This window comes from Mus pahari, chromosome X, assembly GCF_900095145.1.
Source record: "Mus pahari chromosome X, PAHARI_EIJ_v1.1, whole genome shotgun sequence".
Lineage (NCBI taxonomy): Eukaryota > Metazoa > Chordata > Mammalia > Rodentia > Muridae > Mus > Mus pahari.
Window position 1 is genome coordinate 9892609 of NC_034613.1, and position 26439 is coordinate 9919047.

The 26439-nt window shown below is 38.2% G+C and overlaps 1 protein-coding gene across 1 annotated transcript in view; it reads right to left on the reverse strand.

Annotated features, from left to right (window-relative positions):
* Positions 1-26439, reverse strand: part of Efhc2 (EF-hand domain containing 2) — a 177228-nt gene that overhangs the window by 139656 nt on the left and 11133 nt on the right. The window contains exon 3 of the mRNA XM_021188334.2: positions 11854-12042. Within this exon, the coding sequence (XP_021043993.1) occupies positions 11854-12042 (189 nt within the window). The remainder of the gene's footprint in view (positions 1-11853; positions 12043-26439) is intronic.

Consider the following 26439-nt stretch of genomic DNA (forward strand, 5'->3'; position numbering starts at 1 on the left):
CACATGCACACATGCACACTTTCACTTACACAAACATATGTACTCTTGCATACATAAACACAATTTTTAAAAATTCACATACAAAAAAGTGTTGGAGAAATGGCTCTGCAGTGAAGAGTACTTGCTGCTCCTGCAGAGGATCTGGTTTTAGTTTTCAGTACCAAAATGAGGGCTCATGACCATCTGTAACTAATTCTAGAAGGTCTAAGTCCCTCTTCTGGCCTTTGAGAGTGCATGGAATGTACATGGTGTACATATATATTAGCAAGCAAACCCTCATATACATAAAATAAATCTATTTAAAATAAAATAAAATGTGTATGTGTGATTTGGTATAAGTGCTTCAATTTTAGTTTGATAGGTATGTAGGAGTGAAATCATTTGGTCACATGGTAAGTATATGTCTACTTTAAACGCTACCAAACTGTCTTTTAAAGTGGTGGTATGGTGGTATCACACTAGGAATTTATTGTTATTCTTCTTAAATTATAGCCATCCTAATAGGATAGGTACTAAAGTTTCAGCTTAAAAACACTTAAAAGGACTTTAGGATAATGAGAAAAAGCTATGGGCTATTGTTGGGACTGAAGAGATAGCTCAGTGATTAAGAGCTTACTTGTACTGCTCTTCCAGAAGATTCCAATTTGGTTTGTAGAACATCCACTTCAGGCTGTAAGCCATCTGTAAGCTCTACGGAGATCTGACATACTCTTCTGGCCCTTGTATGGGGAACTGAAGACACACACACACACACACACACACACACACACACACACACAGCAACCCCACAAACAATTAAAAATAAAAATAAACCTTTTAAAAAAGCATATACATATCATAATAAAAATAAATATTTTTCCTTTCTCTTTTTTTTTGAGCATAGACCCATGGCAAAGGTCTTAAAATTTTTTCAAGGAGTCAATTTATAGATTATATAGGAAAGAGAGAAACTCTTCTTTAATAAAATACTCATTTATGAATCTTGTTCTTTTAATTCAAAAAATATATATACCAGTTTTCAGGTTACATTTTAATTAAATGCTTTCTGAATTTCAAAAGGAGATTAAAGAAACTCACATTGTATAATGAAATTGGAAACTCTCATTTTAACATAAATTTAAACACTGTAATTGTGTACTTTACTCTTAATGATAAATGAAGGATACATAGTTGAGAATTTGGGGTATCAAATTTGATTTCAGACAGGTCTTTTGATCTCTTCTCTAAAGCTAAATAGATTATATAAAGATTTATATAATTGTGAGTAAAACATGGGAAATAGATGGCAACATACTGCAATTACACTGTTATAATTATACATATTGGTCTCTTATAAAATGTTTCTATCAGGAATCAGATCATTTAAAAATTACATAAACCTATGGAAAAGTTTCCATTTGCAATTTGTGGTACAGCTTAAAGGTATAGTTCCTGACAATTTTCAAAGTGTAACTGTCTTTTAATTTGATACACTGATTCTATTTTATAATATACCTAATTGACTTTAGGCAATTGTTCTATGTTTTATGCATTGTTCTTTGTTAATCATGTGAAACTTTTATGTAGTTAACTAGTCCTAAATCACCCTGCAGAAAATTTTGGAAGATTGGCTGGTACTGGACTAGAAAAGAAAACCAGCCCCTGAGGCCTGCCCACCTAATACTGTCAGCTGGCCTGGTGTCTCACTGGGGAACAAGAATAATTTCAATCAACAACACCAGACAGGGCCACCCTGTAATTACGATGGATAAATAAATACCAAGACAACTCCATAATCATGTGTGACAGAAAATAAATGATATCCCGGATTCCCCCCCCCCCCACACACACACAATGTCAAACTCCCCCTTTTCTGGTTCATAGGTAGGTTTTCTCCCAATTACAGCAATAGCTACTCTCTAGTCTGATCTCTCTGTCAAAGAGATGTGTTAACATGTTCCAACTCATAAAAGGCTTCCTGATAATATCTAATCCAGAACAACTCTTCTTTTCAATAAGCCCTCCCCTGATATCTCTTGCACAAACTCTAATCTTACTTTATGTCTTTTCTAATACCTGCTAAGAAAGCAATAAGAAACTAACTTGTTCACTTTTTAAGTCATGGGCTCAGAGAATGACTTAAAAATGACTATCATGTATGACTCCCTGAGTTCAATCTCTAGCATAAAAGCAATGATTCCTGGAGACAGGAATCATTGACGTTTTGATGGCCAGCCAGCCAAAACTACTTGTTGAACTCCAGATCCCAGTGAGAAACTGTTTCAAAAAACAAAGTGCATAGCTCCTGAGGAACCATACCCAAGATTAACCCCTGACTTTCACACACACACACACACACACACACACACACACACACACACACCCTACTCAAGCACATGAACACAGAGAAAATCAAGGTGACCCAAGAGACTGGGTTATTTTTATATTGTTTAAAGTAGAAAGATAATTAGCTCACTATAAACTCAAAGTCAATTAATGGGAAGTAATTAAAATTCTAATTCAGTGGTCAGTAGTTTTAATTATAATTATGTTTTAATAAATGTAAAAAATAAAATAGTACTTTTAAATGAATGTATACTCTGTAAGATCAACCTTTATCCTGGCATTTTCTATAATAGAATCATTTATGAAATAGCAAATAAATTATGCTAACTAGCTGCCACTGAAAAATGAAAAGAAATGAGAGCATAATTATATAGTAAATGTAAATGGTATTTAACATCCAGATAAAAGTCATAGAAAAGCATTTAGTTATCTACACATTTCTAAATATTTTGACTTTTTATAAAAGCAGCTAACCATAGGATTATATATAATAGTAACCAACTGCAACATATCACAAATTGCTAAAACCTACACCTACTGATAAATACTGATGTAATTAAAACCCTAGCATGAATATATGTCTAGATGGCCAGAGGCAAAAGCCTCTTAGAAATCATCTAGTCAAGTCACATGAAGTAAAGGCAGCTGATGCTTAGAGAGGTAGAGTGACTAAGCTATGGGCACACAGATAGTTAATGGTCCATAGCACTAGAACGAGTGCCTCCAACACTCAATCTCAGATCCTAGCACTTCTTGTGAATGCATGATTCCTTATTTACATATCCACTACAATTCTTTCTGCTGCTTCTTAATGAAGGTACTGGGATGATAGCTGGGAACCATTAAGAGTGAATGATGCATTTTGTGGTTTGAACAAGATTCTTTTTGTTTGTTTTTGTTTCTAGTACTGGGAATTGAACCTAGGGTCTCACACTAGAAAAGTGTTCTACTGAGCTATATACCTAACCTTGTTTTTTGATTGTTTGTTTGTTTGGTTGGTTGTTGTTGTTTCTTGCTTTCTTTCTATTTTTTTTTTCTTTTCTTTTTTTATTTTGAGACAGGGTCTCGGGAACTTGCCCAAACTGGCCTTGAACTTTATTTTCTAGGCAGTCCTTGAACTTAATGTGTTCCTGCCCTAGACACCTGAGTAGCTGACATTGCATGTCCTAGCCACCAAGCTTAGCTGTGTTCTGTGCTCCAGTATGACTGTGGAGTAGTCGGACTTTTAGCTTGGCACATGACGGCCTTCTTTTCCTTAGCTAAAATCAATGACATCAATAGCTTTTCAGAGGTGAGGAGTATCAAGCAAAATTGTTTTAGCTATTTGCATCAGTCATCCCAGTGCGAAGGGTTTTAAAACAAATGAGGCTTTCTCAACAGAAGCATGGCTGTCATTTTAGGTAAAGTGGTTCTGTGCAGTATAGGGTTGCCTGCTTCACATGCATTTTGGCACACCGGCAGTCATTGGTAGCAGACCTCTTAGTAACTACAACCCCACGTATGAGACAGTTTAAAACTTCAAAATTAATGTAAAAAAATCCCGATGAACAAAATATAGAAATGCTAAAAATGAAAAAAAAACATCAATACTACTAAGCTTTTCACTTCAGGCTCAGTGTGGATCGCATGACATAGTTATTGATCCTACCATGATTTAGTATGTTATTTTGCTAATCGTGACATTTTTGCATTTACTCTTAAATACATTATAGCAAATATTATCCAGAATAATTGCTAAACTTAGGGATCAACTTAAATGGAGAACCCAAAACAAGTACCTCTCTCAACTTATCCTAGTATAACCTTACTCTTTACACTGTGTGGTGAATTGGAATACCTCCGCCACATTTCCAAATGCTTCTATAAGCTGAGAACTTCTGAACTAGGGTCTGATTTTTCTCACTTAAGAAGTCTAGAAAAAGTCAGTCCAGGCTTGAAATGGTAGTTCTATCATATCAAAAGGGATGTAGGGTCCATTTATCTCTACCATACTCAAAGAGTGGCTACTAAAGCTGACAAATTTTTCAGTAATTACAAACAAGAAAATGGTGAAGAATAGGAAAATCATACCACCTGAGCCTGATTCCTTTCACTAAAAAAAAACAAGAACTGTTCCAGAATAAACATTAACACATATGTCATTAGCAGGAAGTAATATGCACCACTGACTGGGTGAAATGAGTGATTATAAGAAACAAGGAACACAGCAGCTACAAGGTAAACAATTTTAAATAGTCGCATTACCCGCCTGAATAAAATTGATAGTCCACTTATAAAATAATTAAGTACATATGAATGAAGGGTGACTGTCAATATGTATCCACAGCAAGGACCATGATAACACATACTGAGTCTTTTTGGTGACTGCAAATAGAACTTTCTCTACTGGTCAGGTGATGGTCTGTCTAACCAGAGTATTTATAGTCACCTTTAGAATCACAGATAAAACTGTAATATTATCCTAGGCTGGGACAGACAAAAGTGGAGCCTGAAACAGGGATTTATCTTGTTGTGGGGCATGTGGACCACTGCACCAGAGGAAATGGCACAGAACTGGGGAGGTGGAGCATGCTTAAATCCCATAAATCTCAAACTTGAGACCAGCAGGAGTAGAGCTAACTCTCTTTCTGTTTCCATGTCTGTCTCAGAGCACATAACGAGGCAACCCCTAACCAGGTTGGTACAGGTAGTCAGTCACTTACCCAGCACCTGAAATGCCTCTACATGATTATGAGGCACCTCAGTAGCCTTAGCCTTCAGCCAGTGACCTTTCCCTATCTAGATAATCTCACACGCTCCCCTCCAAAATAAAAACCCTTCTTTGTTCACCCCAAATAAAGTGCATGCCTTCAAACCCATCACTAGTAAAGAAATACAAACAAGGTAAAATCTCAGAGAGCTGTTTCATTAAAGATAGTCAGAGAAGGCCTTTGTTTATTTAAAGAGGATGAAACACTAGATTCTAATGTTGAGGTTTGGTTTTGCTGTCTATTATAATGCTAAGTGTGGGCCCCCAAGATCTGGAGTCTTCAGGTAAACCCATGACCATGCCCCCACATTATTTCTAATTAATTGGTAAATAAAGATGCCTACAGCCAATAGCTGAGAAAAAGAGACAAAAGTGAGGTTTAGGTTTCCCAGGCTTGGAGTCTGAGGAGAACCTTGAGGAGGAGAAGAAGGTGAAGGAAGAGAGAGAAGCCACCATGGGTTAGGTGAGTCATGAAAACATGGCCATGCAGGCTGACCAATTGGAGTTTAGAGCAGGCCAAATGAAACATAGTAAGTAATAACTCAGGGTTATCTATAGGAAAGTAGCTTCTAATATCAGAGGGTAGATATCTGCCTAGCTTTTGTGCTTTATGGAGCTTACTGTAAATATAAAGTGTGTGTGTGTGTGTGTGTGTGTGTGTGTGTGTGTGTGTGTGTGTGTGTGTATTTTATCAGGGAACTAAATGGTCAAAGGTTGGGTAGAAATCCCAGTTTGGGATTAAAACTTTTTACAACATATTGGCACCTCAACGTCTGGCAAAAACTGTTTTTTAAAAAAAAATTTAATTTCACATTCCCTAATGGAAAACACATGCTGTCCATTTAAGATAGAAAACAGAGAGAATTAGTTTCTGAGTCACACAGTTTTTCTCCAAGATGCTCGGGGTTTAGGACTAGGAAATATACAGATTTGGCGCACATGATTCTGGGGTTCATAGGGTAAGCTAAGACATAGCTGTGCCCCCCCCCCCAAGCCAAACAACACCCCAAGCAGCAGGCTCGAACTTCAGCCTAAGGTCTTCTCAAATGCTGCTCTATGCTGCCTTAGAGATGCAGCTTAATCATGTACATGCTAAAAGCCCCTGCTGTGCAATGAAGCAAAGTCCTGCTGTTCATAGAGCAGAATGCAAGACTGCATGCCTCCTGCAATCAAAAAAAATTATAGAAAATAAAATGAATTAACATGTCAACACTACCTTAAGCACATGACACATATATGTTGGCCCGAAAATAGGCTTATATAGTAAATAGAAGGGAATTTAAATGAAGTTAAGTATAGAAAAGGATATTAATTCAATTTATATAAAGAGGAAAGAGATATAAGTATATTTATCCAGAGATATTAATCTCCAAAGAAGACTAAGGTACAGAAGTGTAAACTCAATAAGTTAGAATAAAGGATAAAATACTTTACCTAAAATGGCAAATATAATGGATTATACATCATAAATATATACCTTATAATTTTCATAATTATTATAATTTTATTCAATTCATATCTGAGAGAATATGAGCCTTTTATTGGACTAAAAAGGGGAATTGTTGAGGTTGGTCTTGCTGTCTACTGTAATGCCAAGTATGGGCCCCCAAGACCTGGAGTCTGCACGTAAACCTGTGACCCTGCCCCCCACAAGTTATTTCTGATTGCTAAATAAAGATGTCAACAGCCAATAGTTGGGCAGAAAAAGCCACAGGTGGGGTTTAGGTGTCCTGGGCTTGGGATCATAGAACAAGGAGAACAAGAAGGTGTAAGAGGAAGGAGAAGCTACCATCAGTTAGGTGAGCCATAAAAATGTGGCCAGGAGGGCCGGCCACTTGGAGTTAAGAGCAGCCCAGATGAAACATAGTAAGGAATAATTCAGGGTTATTGATAGGAAAATAGAAATTTAATAGCATAGAGTATAGATATTTGCCCAGCTGTTGTGCTGTCTAAGGCTTATTGTAAATATGAAGATTGTGTGTTGGGGAACTAAACAGTCAAAGGCTGGGTAGAAACCCTGGTTTGGGACTACATTTTTTTTACAACATTATCAGAGAAGGCTCCACTTTACCCACTCCTGGCCTGGCAGGCAGCAGCATATGACTCCTGGAAGGAAAAGGCATACTATGGACCCCATCCAGTTTGGACTTGTCCTGTCCTCTCTGAACAAGTGTAGCAGTGGTGTCCAGACACCTCATCAGTAGAGGTGGAATCTGGAAGCACTATGCCCTGTGCTCTCTGAGCTCATATACCAGAAGCAACTGGATACTGCAAGAGGAGAGGCAGAACTGGTACCACATCTTGAGAGGAATCTTTCTTTCTTTCTTTCTTTCTTTCTTTCTTTCTTTCTTTCTTTCTTTCTTTCTTTCTTTCTTTCTTTCTTTTTTTTTTTTTTTGTCGAGACAGGGTTTCTCTGTATAGCTCCGGCTGTCACGGAACTCACTCTGTAGACCAGGCTGGCCTCGAACTCAGAAATCCGCCTGCTTCTGCCTCTGACTAAAGGCGTGCACTACCACACCCGGCTTGAGAGGATTTTTTTTTTTTCTTTTTGGTTTTTCAAGACAGGGTTTCTCTGTATAGCCCTGAACTCACTTTGCAGACCAGGCTGGCCTCGAACTCAGAAATCCGCCCGCCTCTGCCTCCCAAGTACTGCGTGCACCACCACGCCCGACTTGAGAGAATTTTTTTTTTTTTTTTTGATTTTTCGAGACAGGGTTTCTCTGTACAACCCTGGCTGTCCTGGAACTCACTTTGTAGACTAGGCTGGCCTCGAACTCAGGAATCTGCCTGCCTCTGCCTCCTGAGTGCTGGAACTAAACCATGCCCCCGGCTTGAGAGGAATTTTTTTTTCTTTGTTTTTTTCCAGACAGGGTTTCTCTGTATAGCCCTGGGGATTAAAGGTGGTGGTGGGGGGGAGGGTATAGGGAACTTTTGGGATAGCATTTGAAATGTAAATAAAGAAAATAAAGAAAAGAAAAAAGAAAAAAAAGAAAAAAAAAAAAGGCGTGCGCCACCACAGCCAGCGTTGAGAGGAATTTTTAAGGATGGGATAAAAGCACCAAAGGATGCCGGGAGTCGGGAGGCAGAGGCAGGCAGATTTCTGAGTTTGAGGCCAGCCTGGTCTACAGAGTGAGTTCCAGGACAGCCAGGGCTACACAGAGAAACCCTGTCTCGAAAAAACAAACAAATAAACAAACAAAGCACCAAAGGAAGGGGAAATAAGCAAAGCAATCACACATTCACAGAGCAAGTTGAACGCTGTCCTTACAACCCAAGGGAGCCTGGATCATTGCACATAATTGGTTCACCTTGAGGAAATGAAGCTTTGATTAATCTTGTCAGCTCCTAGGGAAGGGCTAGGATATGTCTGGGTGCTTCAACTTCCATCAGCATGGGCAAGGCTCCAGAGAGGTTTGTAAGTTTGGAAAAGCAGTCACTGCAGCTAGGGGCTGGGAACACACTTCCTAATGTGGACCTGGTTGGACATCAATAACATTTACTACAGATACTCGTTTCAATATGGCCTCCAAAGAATTGCCTTCACTTCTACTTTGTATTACTTGAGAGTATAACTTTACATATATCTCTGGGATTAATAGCTATTTGAAAAGCTGGCAACAAGTTAAAAGTGTCTCATTTTAAGAAAACAAATGATTAACAGGTGTTGACTTGTTTTATTGAGCCACTAATGGAAGAAGCACTTTATGATTTGCTATGGGTATTAACTAGGATCTGCAGGCTAGCTCACCATCTTGTCAGGGCACATTAATATCTCATAGTCTTAGGGGCTCATTTAAAGCTCAATGAATATTTAATTGTTGTTGACCAACAAAATAAGCAAAAGAATTATACTGCATTTAGTCATATTTGAAATGAGCAAGCTCTTTATTTTCTCATGCAGTCTGAGGCTACTATAATTCCACCTTCATGAAATATTCTACATAATTTTATAAGTACTTACAGAAGTGAAAATTTGTCTTAAAAAGCACATATTAAATTTTGAGAAAAATATGAAATAAAGAGAATTTTCAAAGTTACATGCAAGAGAATGGTGCAGGGTATATTACTATTTCCATGCTGGATTAAAAATATTACCAACAAATTCTTTTTTTAGCTTAAGAAGTAAAAATAGAATCTTTTCTTTGGCCCTTAAAAATTAAATATTCTGTAAGATACAGAATTGCAGGAACCCAAGCATAATTGTTCCAAGTCAGTCAGCCCAGAAATTGTTTTTGAGCTTTAAGTCTACAACAGAACCAGACGTGGAAAATTTTTTAAAGAAATATTGGCCCATGTTGAAAGTCAAGCTGCTTTCCCTGGGAAGGAGCCTCCCTGTGGTCTGTTACATCTCTTATAAGTATCAAAACTGGCCTTCAAACAGCATGAGCTTTAACTGATGTAGAATATCACAGAAGACATGGGAATGCGTCACTTCTACCATATTTCAGGACATTTTGATTAGAATCAAAGTATTGCCAACTGATCCATGTTAAAACATACTAAAAAAAATCACTTAATAAACAACATATTGTGATTTGAATTCTTTATCTAGTCCTGAATTCTTTTCAATTTACAGGGAGGGACTAAAACAATATAACACGTTCATTTTAGAGAAAAAAGCATAAAACTGTGATTCAGGATTGTTGTAAAGATGGCACATCCATATGCTGCCTTATAGAAAATAACTTCTTGCCTTGGATTTCTTTCCTTTGTTCTTTGTCCCTGCTATAGATACTAAAATACTGATGGTGTGGTCAACAACAGAGTGGTAGCCTAACAAGTTTGAGAACATGGGTTCAGTCCCTATCATTAGAGTAGGAGAGAGAAAAATAGATGACAAGAACACAAACTGCATTCCCCCTTTATTGAACTATTGGTTATATCTCTGTGTGTATTCTTTGCAAACATGTACCTTAAAAATTCATAAGGTATAATGGTGTACATATGTAATCCATCCCTCAGAAGACAGAGGCAGAAGAATCAGGACTCTAAGACCAGCCTTTCCATATAAAAGAGTTTGAGGCCTGGACTAATAATGGTATATCTTCCTTTTACTTTAACAGTTCTTATCGCCTCACACTACAGTAGTTAGGGATGGAGAACTTAATTTAGTATGCAACATAGGAAACATTTTTTTCAATTCCTATTTAATGCCTCATTTAGAAGATACAAGATTAGTTAATGGCAAAAGTGACATAGTGACCTGACTCTTAGATACTCCTGTCTAGAGAAAGGCATGAGATGAAGGTTGATGCGCACTATTTGGGAAAGACAAGTATTTGATACCCTACTACAAAAGTGCCCTATCAGAAACAATAGAGCAAAGATAATTTTTCTTTGTTTAGGGTACCTTTGCTCTTGAATTTTTTTGTCTAAGGCTAGGCAGGAAGTAGCCTTGTCTAAAGAATACAAAATTAAAGTTGGATAGAAAGAATAAGTTCTGGAGATGTAGCATATAGCACAGCAATTATAGATAATAGTAATGTATTATATACTTACCAAGAAAGTAGATTTTAAGCATTCTTAACTGGGCATGGTGACTCACACCTCTGACCAGCACTTTGGAAGCAAAGGCAGCCCAACTTGGCCTATATGGTGTTTGAGACCATCCTAGTCTATATGGATAGTTCTAGGCCAGTCAGGGGTGCATAGTGATACCCTGTCTTTAAAAACAAAATAAACAAACAAAAAGAACTTCTTACCACAGAAAAGCCTGAAGTAATACACATGCTAATTTGCTTGAATTAGCCAATCCATATTATGTACATATTTCCTTTTTTCTTGTTTTTATTAGGTATTTTCTTCATTTAAATTTCAAATGCTATCCCCAAAGTCCCCTATACCCCCATGCCCTGCTCCCCAATCCACCCACTCCTGCTTCCTGACCCTGGCATTCCCCTATACTGGGGCATATGATCTTCACAATACCAAGGGCTTCTCCTCCCATTGATGGCCAACTAGGCCATCTTCTGCTACATATGCAACTAGAGACACAGCTCTGGGGGGTAGTGGTTAGTTCATATCATTGTTCCTCCTATAGGGTTGCAGACCCCTTTAGCTCCTTGGGTACTTTCTCTAGCTCCTTCATTACGGACCCTGTGTTCCATCCAATAGATGACTGTGAGCATCCACTTCTGTATTTGACAGGCATTGGCATAGATTCACAAGAGAGAGCATTGTCAGGGTCCTGTAAGCAAAATCTTTCAGGCATATGCAATAGTGTCTGGGTTTGGTGGTTGTATATGGGATGGATCCCCGGGTGGTATATATTTCAAAAACACATGTTGTAAATCCTAAATGTACAGCCATCCCTCGGTATTTGCAGGGAATTTGTTCCAGAGATACACAAGGAATTTGCAGTATGCATAATGTATGCATAAAACCTCCACACAGCCTCTTATATTCTAACTCATCTCTGAACAACCTATGATACCTAGTGCAATGTAATCCTATGTAATTAGTTGCCAAAGGAGATTGTTTAGAGAATGACACCAAACAAAAACGTCCATATACATTCAACATAGACATACCTCATCCCAAATATTTTAGACTGCAAGTTGATTGAATCCATATCTATGGATCCTGCTGACACAGAGGGCCAACTGTTCACATTTTTATTTGTCAACTTAGAAAAAAATTGAAAAAAATTTATGTACAAAGTCAATATGTATAAAAGCCAAAAATTAAAACAACCTTAATATACATATTGAAGATGCTATTTCCCATATCTACATGTAAAACTTGATATTTTAATGTCTCTCCAATATCATGTGACTTACCTGCTTATCAAAAGCAACCCAGGATGGTGCATCGCTTCCATCTCCTTTGGGAAATACACTGTGTTTAGGCTTTATCTTTTGACCAGGTAGCAGATCTCCACCTATTCCAGGCTTCTCCTCACTCACCAGCATCCTGACATTGTTGCAAAAGCCCCAATGTTGAGATTTATGGAACTTCTCCTTTCCTAGCTGTGAGTACAAAAGACAATAATAGTAAATAAGATGGCCAAGGTTACTTTTTTATTTTTCTTACAATAAAGACTTTTCCAACATAGATTTTTCACATTTATTTTTCCTATCACAAAATGTATGTGAAGAGTCAAGTAACTGTGGGCAATCTCAATCCATAAAGTTGTGTCACATTTTATATTCAGTTTATTTTAATTAATTTAAAACTTTGAGAAGCAGAAAGAATAAAGCTAATATTCCATGCTATTTGCAATATTTCAGAATGATTACTGCAAGTAAAGATTTTGAACACCGGTTTGCTAATTGGACTACTTTACTTATTTGCAAAGAATACAAAACCCACTTAATAACTTCAGAGAAGAAAGCCACTGCTTTTCACAGAAGACTAACTAAAAATTACATTTACCAAAACAGAAAACAAAATCTTGTCCTCATCAACATTAATATAAAGGAAAATTCTTCACAGCTGACATTCTCCTAATTGTGAAACCTTGCTTTCCACTAGTTTTTAGTGATGTGGACAGAGAGAAGGCACAAGCAATGCCAAGAATTAAAAAAGATGAATCAGGGATTGGAGGATGAGGTAAATCAGGCAAAGAAGAGATAGGAAGATATTCCCAGCAAGACCACGAGAAATACACTTCTGAGTGTGAAGAGCAATAGATAGCAGTTCTAAGTGTGAGGACCAATAGACAGGAATAGATGGGAAAGTCTAGTCAAAAAAGAAGTCAAGTTCAAGTTTGAAATGAATATTCACTGGAATAGAATATCTTAAAAGGTCCATAATGTGGAAAGCCATATATTGAAATACCTTGATAGTCTCTTTCAGCAAGCTGCCAGATAGTCAATGAACCAGGCCATATTCTTGATAATATATTATAAATATTAAGTCATAGTCACCCTCCATCCCCTAAAGAGCTCTCCTAATGGTTCATACATGTCTGCATGTATCCTGGTTTCCACAATTCAAAAGCCCTTGACATTGTTGGAACACTTCACTTGTTGACCCACATAACTTCATAAAGTGTCCACATGTATCCTCCCCTTTGGTAAGATCATTTTCTCAGTTTGCACCTTGAGGCCCATTCAGTAATACCCCTGGTCAGGTTCCACATAAAGCTCACTTTCCTCAAGAGTCAAGTAATGCCCTACCATATTGTCATCTTTCCTATAAATATCACGTGAGAACTCATTTGGTGCTTAGTTACATAGACTCCAGGGATATGGCTTTGGACAAATCTCACCTATCTGTCATAGACTAGAAGCCAGTTCTACCCTTAGATTTAGCAATAGCATTTTAGATATGACACCAAAAAGATTCAGGGAGAGGGGATGAGGGGAGGACAGTGTAAGGAAGAACCAGAAGGGGGATCAGCAATTGGGATGTATAGTGAATTAATAAATAAGTTCATTAATTCTCAAAAAATAAAAATGTATTTTTAAAATTATTAAAAAAAATCCCTGCACACAAAGATTTAGGCCCCATTTCCAAGTATGATGGCAGAGACTGCCATTCTATCTTCTCCCTTTCTATGAAGGGAGAGTAAAATCTTAGTTCAATAGTATAATGCTGACTTAATTTTGGGCTTCTGACATATTTCTCTAACCAGAACAACAGAAAACAGGCCTTGACTCATAGCATCCAGTGTACAGACACCATTTTGGTTTACCCTTTTTCTTACTATGTTCTTCAACTTTTGTAAAGTGGATCTAGTTTCCACTTTAAATGTTTAGTTTTACTGGGATTTCAATTGACAGGGTTATTAGTTATATAATGGATTTGTTGGACTGTAGATACTTTATTTTTAATCCTGAAAGTGACTTGCATGATGGCAAAGTTTGGCAATCCCTGACTCTCTGAGGCAAATGCCACAGAAATAAGTTGAAGAAACTAAGAGAAGCTGGGCATGGTAAGTCACATATATAATACCAGCATTTGCGAGACTACAGTTGGAGGCCAGCCTGATCTACAAGGCAAATTCTAGATCAACCTAGGCTGTAGAGTGAGACCATGTCATAATAAAGAACTCAAAAGGAGGACACGAACTTGGGTAGACAAAACAGTGATCTTAGCAGCAATGTAACCCTCAGAAGCTGTGTCATGTCATGCGCATGTTGGCATAACAAAGGTGCTAGGAAACATAGAATGAGGATGTTGAAAAGACATTGCACAGAAGATGGTAAAAACCCATACCACAAAGGAACCAAGAGTGACTGCAATTAGTTAGCAGTTTCCACACTCAGACTCTAACTACCTCTCCTTGAATTATGGGTTCATTTGTCTCTCTGGTGTAGGAGCTAACAGCTTTAACTTCCCTGTGGATTCCTGTGTAAAGAAACCTAAAGATACCCAAGTGTTACACATTACAGACAAGCAAAACCTCCTCTGACCAAGAATCTTCCTTCTGTCACAGTCTTCACACCCTCCCACCTGCCACGTTCAAGTATCCCAAATAGCAATCTGCCCTCACCAACAGTGTTTTTTCCAACCATTTGCTCCTGTACTTTAGATTTCCATGTTACCTTACCTCCTTTTTTGGCCTTACCTTGCCAGACACCAAATAAATCTAACTTTACATGGGCCAATGGAGCATTAACTGAACACATGAAGTGGAGATCATAAATACAAGCTGCTGATATGACTTGGGAGTGTGGGGGTAAAGGTGCTTGCCATCAAACCTGAGAACTTGAGTTCAATCTTTAAGACTCTTGTTCTCTGACCTCCAGACATGTGTCACGGCATATATAATACATCCCACCTCTCCATAAATAAATATAAAGCTATGAGCTCCACTAGATAGACTTCAGAAGCTGTGAGCCAAAATAAACATATGTTCCCCCCCCCACTCCCCCCACCCCCTATATTAGGTATAGGCACAGAACTACAAAAGTACTACACTGGGTATATTGTGGCAGTCCAAGCAAGAGGTGGACCAAAGCAGATGCCTGGAAGTAATGACAATGAAAATGTACATCATAAAGTGATTGTGGCTAGATTAGATAAGGGGTACAGAAAAAATGGGGCACAGGGCAAATAACTACAAATATTTTAGCCTGAGAAAATGGACATGAGGAGCTTTACATACTAGGATGTGAAATAGAGCCCCCAAATCACACATGAATCCAGAGCTCTATTTTCCCATGTTAAGTTTGAAAAAGCATAGAGAAATGATGATTAGTAGGTGATGGTGTGAGTCTGAAGTCTAAAGAAGAGTTTAAAACTAGATATCAAAATGTGACACATGACAGCTGAGGTCTAGTGTTTAGGCAATCTGGATTGAATAATGGTACAGTAAAGAAATCCAAGACAGAAATAAAGTTTAAAATATCCCCATGTTACAATTTGGGGAGATGGTATAGAATTAGCAAAAAAGACCAAAAAGGACTGTCTGCAAGACAGGAAGAAAACAGGAAGATTTAGTGTCATGGAAACTGGAAAGAAAGCATTTGAATGAGGGTATGATTAACTAGTTTAAATGCCAAAAATAACCCAAGTGAAAATGAGCCTTGAGACTTCACCTTAGATTTGTCAACAAAGAAAGTCATAAACTTGATGAGCATGCTTTCTGCAGAGACACAAGGACAAAATATCCCATGAGCCATGTGTTTTCGTTTTGTCTTTTTAAAATTATTCTAGGTAAGATATTGCAAATCAGACAGAGCTCATGAGTTTCCAGTATTTATAATTTCTTTATAATAACCTGAGCCCAGAAGAATGTAAGAAATAAATAAAAGATTGTCAAAATACTATCTCTTCTTGAAGTTTTTCCTGGATGCTAGAAGCAGAATGTCTGTTCCTGCATAGATTATCTGTAGACGTCATGAAGTTCACCTGTATCTTTAAATCATTTTACATTGACTTCCATTGACTCCTACTGGTATTTCCAAGGCCAGATATAGTACCTAGAACACAATTATGAAGATATTTGCCCTTGAAATCAGCAGTAGTATTGTGACGGACAAGACAGTGAAGTGGTTCCTCCATCTTGTATTCTTGCTGAGGCCATTTTAAGTTTAACTAGAATTTGATCTCCTTGATGGAGAATCCCATGTAAACTACCCAACTCTATTCTAGGAACCAAAGATCAGGATGTCCGGCCTAGCTTATCTTAGCTTCTGTTAAACTGCCTGTTTATGTGGAACCCCTCCAGCTAACTTCTTGTCTCAGTTTATGTGAAACTGCTTGCTTCAAACTGTTTAATTCTATGAAGGCCCCTGAGGCGGCCTTTTAAAACCCCATGTTCTGATGTTCTGGATACTTGGAATCACGCCTAGGTTCTGGAACATTTGAGGGTACTCCCAGCTGACTGGAATAAAGACCTGCAGATGACTATAAACTGTGTCACACTGGTCATCTCTGGTGGGCTACCCTAAATAGTACAAAGAGAAGCAAACAAAAACAATTGCACAAGATTTCTATTGGATTGATTCACTCAACAAATGAGCCACAACTTCGTGTCCATAATTTCTAGATATCCATCTGTGTACTTAACATGTTATATAGTACTCATCTATTGATGTCTTTATGTTTGATGCTAGACTTCTTAATTAATAAAAATAAGGATGATAGGAGTTGGCACAGATTCAACAACAACAACAAAACCATTGAGTCAAACATAAAGGTGGCTTGTTTTTAAATGAAGATGATTGGATGTTGTCACCTATTCTTTCCTGGTACACATTCAAGAGTGTGTACATACTTTCGAGTGGCATAGACCACTTTACATAGAATATAAACATTTGGAATTATTGGAAACAGAGCAGAACCTGGGTCTAAAGGCATAAACTTAACAATATAAAGAACAGAACAGAAAACACGCATTTGATGCCATTCCCATTCAGGTTTGGCCATATTTGCACCATTTCACCCAGAAGCACTTTCTCTTCTTTAAAGGCCCTTCCCTTTAGCATCTCTAAGTTGAAAATAGGAAAAGCTTCTTTGTAGGACCATGTCTAGAACTGAGAGAGTATCTGGGATTGTGGCTGTCTATTAGCACTGATTTTGTTCTTAAAAAGAACTGAATTAGACTTCCAATTAAAAAATGATAATAAGAGCTAAAGAGATAACTCTATGGTTCAGAGCACTGGCTGCTCTTACAGGGAATCAGGTTTTGATTCCCAGCACACACATGCCAACTCACAATCATCTGTAACCCCAGTTCAGATTTGAAGCCCTCTTCTGACCTCCTTGGGCATATGGTACACAAACACAAATGTAGGCAAAACACCCACACACATGAATAAATTATTTTTAATTAAAATTAATAATAATTATAATAATAGAAAAAGAAGCAGATCCTAGACCCTCAATTACTCGTGCTAATTTTGTTCTCTTTCTCCAAATATATTTTTTGAAACTTTTCTGATTTGGTTTTCTGGCACAGAGTATGTAACCTAGGCTGAACTGAGCTTGAGATGAGCCTGTGGTGATCAAGTGCTAGTATTACAGGTACGTCCAATGATATCCTTTTCTATTAAAAAAATAAAAGTAATACAATGAATATTTTATATCATCTTAATTTCCTACATTTGATTAAATACTTTTATAGATTTATCTCTACTCTTAGTACATTATTGATTAAAGTAGTTTTTCTTCAACATGTATGAACTTTCTGATTTTCCTTCCTTGACTTTGAACAGTGCTCCCCTGAGCTACATGAATGTGGGACTTATTTCTTAATAAATCTTATTTCACATATAGTATGTAGCAAGGGTTTGAGAATCAAAGTTAAATGCTGGAGGCTATTTGTGTTTTCCACTCCCCTAAACAAGTTTGGATGTGCTTGGTCACATATAAGCAGGAGGAATGTGGACAGTGAAGCACACAGGCTGCAGGAAAAACTGAATTGTAAGCTGACTTCAGCTTGAGCCTGCTTGTTCCCACTCTGAACTCTAGTTAATAGCAATACCAGGGAAAAACTGCCCTGGGCTGGAACCAATCAGGAAACCGAGGGAAAGTGTCTAAAATTCCAGAGATTATAGATAAATTGCTCAAAACTGGCTGAAGTCATCACTGACCAATCCCTGTGCATCAGGATACCGCTTGCCAAATAAGGCGACTGCCAGGCTGGAGACTCCCATTCCCTTCTCACATTAGTATAAAAACCCTGCCTACTTGAAGTTGAAGCTCTCAGCATGAATCTACTGCATTGGAGGAGACTTAGGGGCAGAGCTTTTGTATACAAAAAGGCTCTGCTTTTGTATACAGATTCAGGCTCCTGGTGGTCTTTGGGGACCCTGAAATCTGGGCACAACAGACAGGAAATATGTCAGGATGTATAATTGTCCTTCACTGGATGTAAGCAGAAGGTACATAGGAAAGAATTACCTTAGGGTGTATGCTTGCCACTGATTGGACCCGATGGGAAATTCGGTTTTGCTTTTTTAAGTCCCTGTAAAACATGACTCAGGGCCATTTTCTGGAAACCCAGAGATGGACCTGACCAGAGCCCATTCACCTGGCCAATATGTAATTAAGGCTTGCAAACGTGGCTTTATATTGTGGTAGTCGTCTTATTCTCGAGACCAGTCAGTCAGTCACTTGTGAAATTAAATATACCTTCTTTTTAAAGATTTCCTTTTTGGCAACTAAGTGTAACAAATAGCATGTGACTAAAGGACATAGGAACTCAAAGATCTCCACTTAGAATCTTCTACAAGACATTATCTTTTTTTTTTAAATTTATATTATTAGATATTTTCTTCATTTACATTTCAACTGCTATCCCGAAAGTCCCCTATACCCCTCCCCCTGGCCTGCTCCCCTACCCACCCACTCCCACTTTACAAGACATTATCTTGTAGAATGAGAAATGTGATTCTGGGTATGTTAGAGATTGGGGAGCATTTTCTACATGCATAGAAAATTAAGTCTGAGAAGATACTATAAGAGTTAATACTCTCATACATAGGTTGTGGTGTGAACTTGACTGCTGACTAGGTAGGTCACAGTGAGCTAGAACCTCATTTCTGCAGGTGCAAGTATTTCTTTTGCTATAATGGCTAATAAAACTTCAAGTCCTGTTCCAGGCATTCAAGAAGCACTCAGCTTTCTTAATCTCAGAGAAAAACTGTGTGTATGGCAACATTTTATAAATGAGGATTCCGAAGGAGAGTCAGAATAATTTTCTTTTTTTTTCTTTCTTTTTATTATTATTTTCTTTATTTACATTTCAAATGCTATCCCGAAAGTTCCCTATTACCCCCCCCCTGCCCCTGTTCCTCTACCCACCCAAAGTGGATGCTCACAGCCAGCTATTGAATGGAACACAGGGTCCCCAATGGAGGAGCTAGAGAAAGTACCCAAGGAGCTGAAGGGGGCTGCAACCCTGTAGGTGGAACAACAATATGAACTAACCAGAATAGTTTTCTGATGTTATAATGATTAATCTAGGGTGCAAACCCAATGTCTGGGCCTCAGCATCAGGCCTTACATCCTTTTCTTCCTTCCTTCTTTCCTTCCTTCCTTCTTTTCTTCCTTCTTTCCTTCCTTCCTTCCTGTCTATCTATATTTCCTTCTCTTCTTTATTATCTTCTTTTGCTGTGCTTTGGAGAGTATATGTATACAATGTATATATATATATATATATATATATATATATATATATGTGTGTGTATGTGTGTGTATACACATATATATGGTGTATATGTATAGGCCTATGTATATACATATGCACATGTATACATAATGTATTTGTAATGTACATGTAATGTATATGTGATATATGTGTATATGTATAAATTAGAGGTTAGTATAAGATATCTTCAGTGGCTTTTCCAACTTATTTTAAAATTTTGACTTATCTATGTATTTTTTGAGAATTTCAACTGGAGAGATGACTCAGCAGTTAAGAGCACTGTCTGCTCTCCCAGAGGTCCTGAGTTCAGTTCTCAGCAACCACTTGATGGCCCATTACCAGATATAACAAGATCTGGTGACCTCTTCTGGCCTGCAGGCATACACACAGGCAGAATACTGTATTCATAATCAATAAATATATCTTTTTTTAAAAAAGAGAATTTCATACATGTATAAAATACATTTTGATCACACCCATCCACCTCCAAGGAGAGACCACATCCCTGAATTAAATGGATTAACTTTTCCCTAGCAGCCAGTAATTGTCAATACCTCTCAAACAGGGGTGGGGAGCCCTTCTCCCATTTATGTCTCCAGTTTATTTTTTAAGATATGGACTCTCACTGAACCTAGAGCTCACCAATTAGCTAGAATGGCTGGTCAGAAAACCCCAGAGATCATCCTCAACACCAGGATTATAGGCATGCAGGCTTCTGGGGGTTTGCACAACATCCTCATTTTCATGTCATAAGCACTTTACCAACTATGCTGTCTCCTCAGCACCAGTTCTCATATTCTTTGGTACCTTGCTGCAGAAAATGAAATACTCTTCCTTTGTTTAACTCATTGGAATTGAATAGTCCCTTTTGCTTTTGACATTTTGGCAAAATGATTGCTGGGATCTTGAAAGACAAAGATGGGTCAAGTAACAGACTCAATCCCTTAAAAGTTCAGCATACATGAGAAGACAGTTCTAGAGATCCCTTCTATGCCATCCAGTTTAGAAATGTGGGAACTGAAGAAAACCAGATAATACTTAGCATTCCAGGAGCTAGATGTAGCTCAGTGATATAGCACTTCACTGATAATCACTAGGCCCTTATTCAATGCCCAGGATTCACCACTGCAAAAACAACAAGCATGGTGGCAAGTACCTCTACCCACTAAGCCATCTTGCTGTCCTAACAATACTTTTTATAAAACAAAACAAAACAAAACAAAACAAAACAAAAAACAAAAAAAACTACTTTTTATATTTTGAAAAGTGTGCCTTCCTGTGTCTTTAGGCTGGTCTGGAATCTGGGATCCTTCTGGCCTTGGTCTAATAATACTGGGATTATAGGTCTGAGACACTGCATGACAGCATGTAATTAATTTCTGACATAGAATAATCTAAAAATCATTTGTCTTAGGTACACCTATCTTATTATATTATGGACTAGTTTCCTTCTATTCCAAGAGGACTGTGAGTTTTTCCTCCTGCCTTAATATCATATTTGATTTAGAAATTAATTTTCATTTTTCTCTTATACTTTTATAAAGAAGTCATTCAGAAACTACTTTAAATTGCCCAGAGAAAAAAACAACAAACTGTCAAATGTTAGGGTTCAGAACCATGAGAGTATGAAAGCTACCATTACTTATTAATAAACTCAAAATCACTGAAGGAAGCCCAAACGTAAAAAATAAAAAAGTATGTCAAAAAAATCCTCCAACATTATTAAGCAAATTTTTTCTCTTTGCAAATCTAACTTAGAAAAATGTGCATGTATTAGCTATCAACTCAATATAGCAATAAAACTGTTTTATATAGTTAATAATGTATTTCAATTGGAAAGTAAAAAATAAAACTTAAGTCAAGATCTAGAGAGATAGGTGTATAGCATCTTCCCCAATGTCCTGATTTTTTTCTCTCTAAATAATTCAACTCAAAGCTCTAGTTAATAACAGAATAATTCCAGGGCTTTCTCCTAAAGTCAGTTAAAATAAAAAATTCATTGTAGTTGATTAGTGTCTCAACCTCTAAATTCCTTCTCCCATGACAATGTGCACTTAAAAAATCCACCCCCTCCCAAATGTGAACAATGCACTTGTTTTTTTATCCTTGCTTTCAGAAGTTTGTTTTGAGATTCTAGAATGGGTTTTTGTTCTCTTGAGCCAAGGACCTTATGTATACTAGGCAAATGCTCCACCACCACATACCCAGACATTATTTTAACAGAGTAAGATCATTTTGTGATCTGAAGGATGATTTTCTTTATCCTTTTGGAAAAAATAAGAAAAACAGAAAGAAAAATCCTAACAAAAGTAAAGTAGAAGCAGTCACTGACCATGACATTAAATGTTGCTTAGTAGCAACAGCAATAAAAGTAGTTTGGCAACGGGAGATGGAAGGACACAGGTCAATAGAACAGAAGGAAGTGCCCAGCAGATACATATGCTCTACTGAATTTTTTACAAAGGTCAAAAGCAATTCAGGCCTTTTTACCAATGGTTCTGGGAAACTGAGCATCCAAAACTCATATGTTATATAAAAATTGACTGAGTCATAAACATTAGTTTAAACTGTAAAACTATTAGAAAAAAAGAGACATTCTTAGGCTATAGTGCTGAGCAGAGAGTTCTTAGCATAGGCTAGGCCAGTTAGATGGGTTAGGAGCTTGCTATCAAGCTTGATGACCTGAACTCAATCTCCAGGACCTATGTGGTAAAAGGAGAGGAATGATTCCCACAAATTGTCTTTTGATGTCCATGCATTTCCACATAAGTAAATGCATGTGCACATATGCACATGTAAACATAATTCAAGTAAAATTTGGGACTTCTGCCTTTCGAAACAGTGTTTAAAGGGTTGAAAAAGACAAGATGTAGACTGAGAGATGATATGTGCAAACTACATCCCACCCAAAGAATTGTCAAAAGTCAACAGTTAAAACTTGATAAATGAACATTCGGGATAGCAATTGAAATGTAAATGAAGAAAATATCTAATAAAATAAGTTAAAAAATTGATAAATGAGCAAAACACAAGATGACATTTCACCAAGGTAGAGCTATAGATGGCCAATAAGTACATGAAAACATAGTAAGTTCATTAACCACCACAGACTAAGCTATCCTGTGTGTCCTAGTTTGCTTCCTATTGCTATGATAACACATTCTACCAAAAGCAATGTGGGTGGGAAAATGCTTATGTGGTTTACATGTCCCAGTCACATGTCAAAAGGGAGATAGGGTAGGAAGTCAAGGCAGGAACCTGGAGTCAGAAACAAAAGCAGAGAGCATGGAGGAATACTGCTTACTGACTTGCTCCCTATGGCTTACTCAGCCTTTTTGTCTTCTTTTGTTTTTAATACAACCCACAACTACCTTCCCAGGGATGGCTGGATCCTTCCCACATCAATCATTAATCAAGGAAATACCCCCCAAAACTTGCCTAAGTTTCAATCTGATGACTGCATGCTATTAATTGAAGTTCCCGCATCCTAGATGGCCCAGTTGACAAAAACTAGAAACCAAGAGAAATAAATGACATCAACAGTAACACTATCCCTACAGACTAGCTAAAGTAAATGACAACACTGTTAACCTGGTTAAGTATGAAGTAGATCACATATACATTACCACTGACTGTGTAATATGGTGTCTGATCTCAGAAGTGGTTTGACAGTATTGTTATAAAATTAATCATTATTATATGATCCAAGAATTGTAGTCTTGGTTCTTTATCTCAGGGAAATGAAAACTTACATTTACAGGCTGGTAAGATGGCTCAGTGGGTAAAGCAATTTGTCACTAAGCCTGAGAACTTGAGTTGGACCCCCAGGACTCACAGGTAGAGAAAATCAGGCCCTGAAAGTTGTCCTTTAACATGTGTGCTGTGGCATACATGCAACCACACATGCATACACATAATAAATAAATATATTTTAAAAACTTGTTACACAAACTCCTGTACACAAACATTAATAGAAGCTTCATCCCCAATATCCAGAAGCTAAAACTACCCCATGTATCCTTCAGCAGGCAAATGATTATAGAAATTTTGGTGCATACACAAAATATTTGAGTTTACTGCTGGGTTGTAAAAAATTAATAATAATAAAACTTGGATAAACCTCCAGAGATTTATGCCAAGTGGAAAAAAAAAACCCTTGGAGTCAGAGTCGCAGATGGTATCAGTGTCAGCATACTGGCTGAGATAGAATATCATCATACTGCAGGATGTTGTCAGTGGCAGAAACTGATCAAAAGGCATCTATAACCTTTATGTATTATTTTTAATGTCTCTACCTAGAAACCTAAAATAAAATTTTCAATCACATACAAAAAGGAAAGGAAGAGGCTGGAAAGATGGCTCTGAGGTTAAGAGCACCTGCTGCTCTTGCAGAGGACCAAGTTGAGTTCTAGAGATATCTCTTACTTTAAGATACCAGTTATAGCACTAGAAAAGCAGCAAAGAATCTGGCCTTCAAGTGGTCAAGTCGGCCACTTTTGATAATGGTGCTGCCAGATCAAAACTGAACATGCTGTAGCCTAGGTAAGGAAGGAATAAAAATGTCCACTTCTCACTTGGCCCTGCTTTGGATAATCTTCCCAACCTTAAAAATCTGCATCTGTTCTTTGAGCAGCTGTCGTGCACAGTATACACCAGAGGAGATGGCAAAGGAAATCTTTTGAATTTGTGCTAGGGAGATCTGGAGTCCCACTGTGGGGAACACCTCTCCCTAAGAGTCTCCACTGAGGAGTGTGCATAAAAACTAACTGCTGCTCCCAACAAATATGAATAAATATGACACTGTGAAGAAGGAAATAAATATCTCTCATGAAGAAAATTAATATCTGTCATCCAGGTTCTGCTTCTCCACCCTATTTCATCCAGCAGATCTTGAGAGGGTAAGAGAAATCGAGGCAGGAATGGCCAGGAGCGAAAGAGACCTCAGGAAACTGTATTACAAGAACAGACTCTGGCGACAGCTTCAGTAAGACAGCTCATTTAATGGGGGAAGCAAAGGCTACTTAAACCTTTGGGAGTGGGTAGGGGCTTTCAGTATATGCCATTGTCTAAGTTAGGGTTTTAATGCTGTGAACAGAAACCACAACCAAGGCAATTATTATAAGGATGACATTTAATTGGGGCTGGCTTACAGGATCAGAGGTTCAGCCTGTTATCATCAAGGCAGGAGCATGGCAGTGTCCAGGCAGATNTGGGGCTGGAGTAGCTGAGAGTTCTACCTCTTGTTCTGAATGCAGCTAGCAGAAGAATGACTTCCAGCCAGCTAGGATGAGGGTATTAAAGCCCATGCCCACAGTGAGACAACTATTCCAACAAGGCTACATCTCCTAATAGTGCCACTCGCTGGGCCAAGCGTATACAAACCATCATTGACCAGGATCAGGGAGCTTGGGATGCCTCATTTGCATAAAGAGGAATTCCAGCTGCTACTGGACGTGACTTTATAAGGGGAGAGGAAGTTTATCCTATCTACTAAGCTACATAACCTCCTTCCTGTGAGGAGCAAAAGTTAGGGGCACAGGGCTATGTGCATTGGAATATGAAGGCCCAGAGCAGGGAGGAGTGATCCTGCAGCCAACCTCAGGATGACATTTCTGGGGACTGGACAGGCCCTAACCCATCTCTTGCTCTAGGCTGATTCCCCTATTCCTTGCCTATTTGTCCTCGCCCCACAAATACCCTCATCATACCACAGACACATTGCTTTGAGTTACAATTTGCATAGGGACACCTGGTTGTTTGCTGGCTACTTAGGCTAAGCCAAGCTTACCAAGAGACAGTGTTCTGGTTGGTTTTTGTCAACTTGATACAAGCTAGGGTCATCTGAAAAGAGGAAACTCAATTAAGACTCTTATCAAATTGCCTGTGGGCAAGTCTGTAGGCCATTTTGTTGATTAATGCTTGATGGGAAAGAGCCCAGCCGACCAGGGGGTGGCACCACCTGCATGGTGTAAGAAAGCAAGCTGAGCAAGCCATGGTGTCAGGTTCCTGCACCAACTTCCCTTCAGGAAGGACTGTAAGCTGCAAGATAAATTGTTTCCTCCCCAAGTTGCTTGTGATCATGATGTTTACTGAAGAAAGAAAAAAGCAACTATGGATATCCCGGGTCCCAAAGAGACCAGACACCTCAGGAGAGTACAAGTGCTGCAAAAGCAACAGAGCTTCTGGAGCAGGGTCCCTTTCTGGCCTTCATCTTCAGCCAGGAGGCAGAGCTGAGCTCCAGAACTCTGCGCACCTTCCCTGCAAGAGGAGAGCTTGCCTGCAGAGAGGACTCTGACCACTGAGACTCAGGAAAGAGTTGGATTCCCAGGGCTGCTGACAGAGGCTAACAGAATCACAGGAGGAACAAGCTCCAGCCAGAGACAGCTAGAACAACTAACACCAGAGATTACAGGATGGTGAAAGGCAAATGTAAGAATCTTACTAACAGAAAACAAGACCACTCACCATCATCAGAACCCAGCACTTCCACCACAGCGAGGCCTGGATACCCCAACACACACGAAAAGCAAGATTCAGATTTAAAATCATACCTCATGATGCTGGTAGAGGACTTTTGGAAGGGCATTAATAACTCACTTAAAGAAATACAGGAGAACATAGCTAAACAGGTAGAAGGCCTTAACAAGGAAGCACAAAAATCCCATAAAGAATTACAGGAAAATACAACTAAACAGGTGAAGGAATTGAACAAAACCATCCAAGATCTAAAAATGGAAGTAGAAATAATAAAGAAAATAATAAATAAAAGACAATAATAAAGAAAAGACAAAGGGAAACAACTCTGGAGATAGAAACCCTA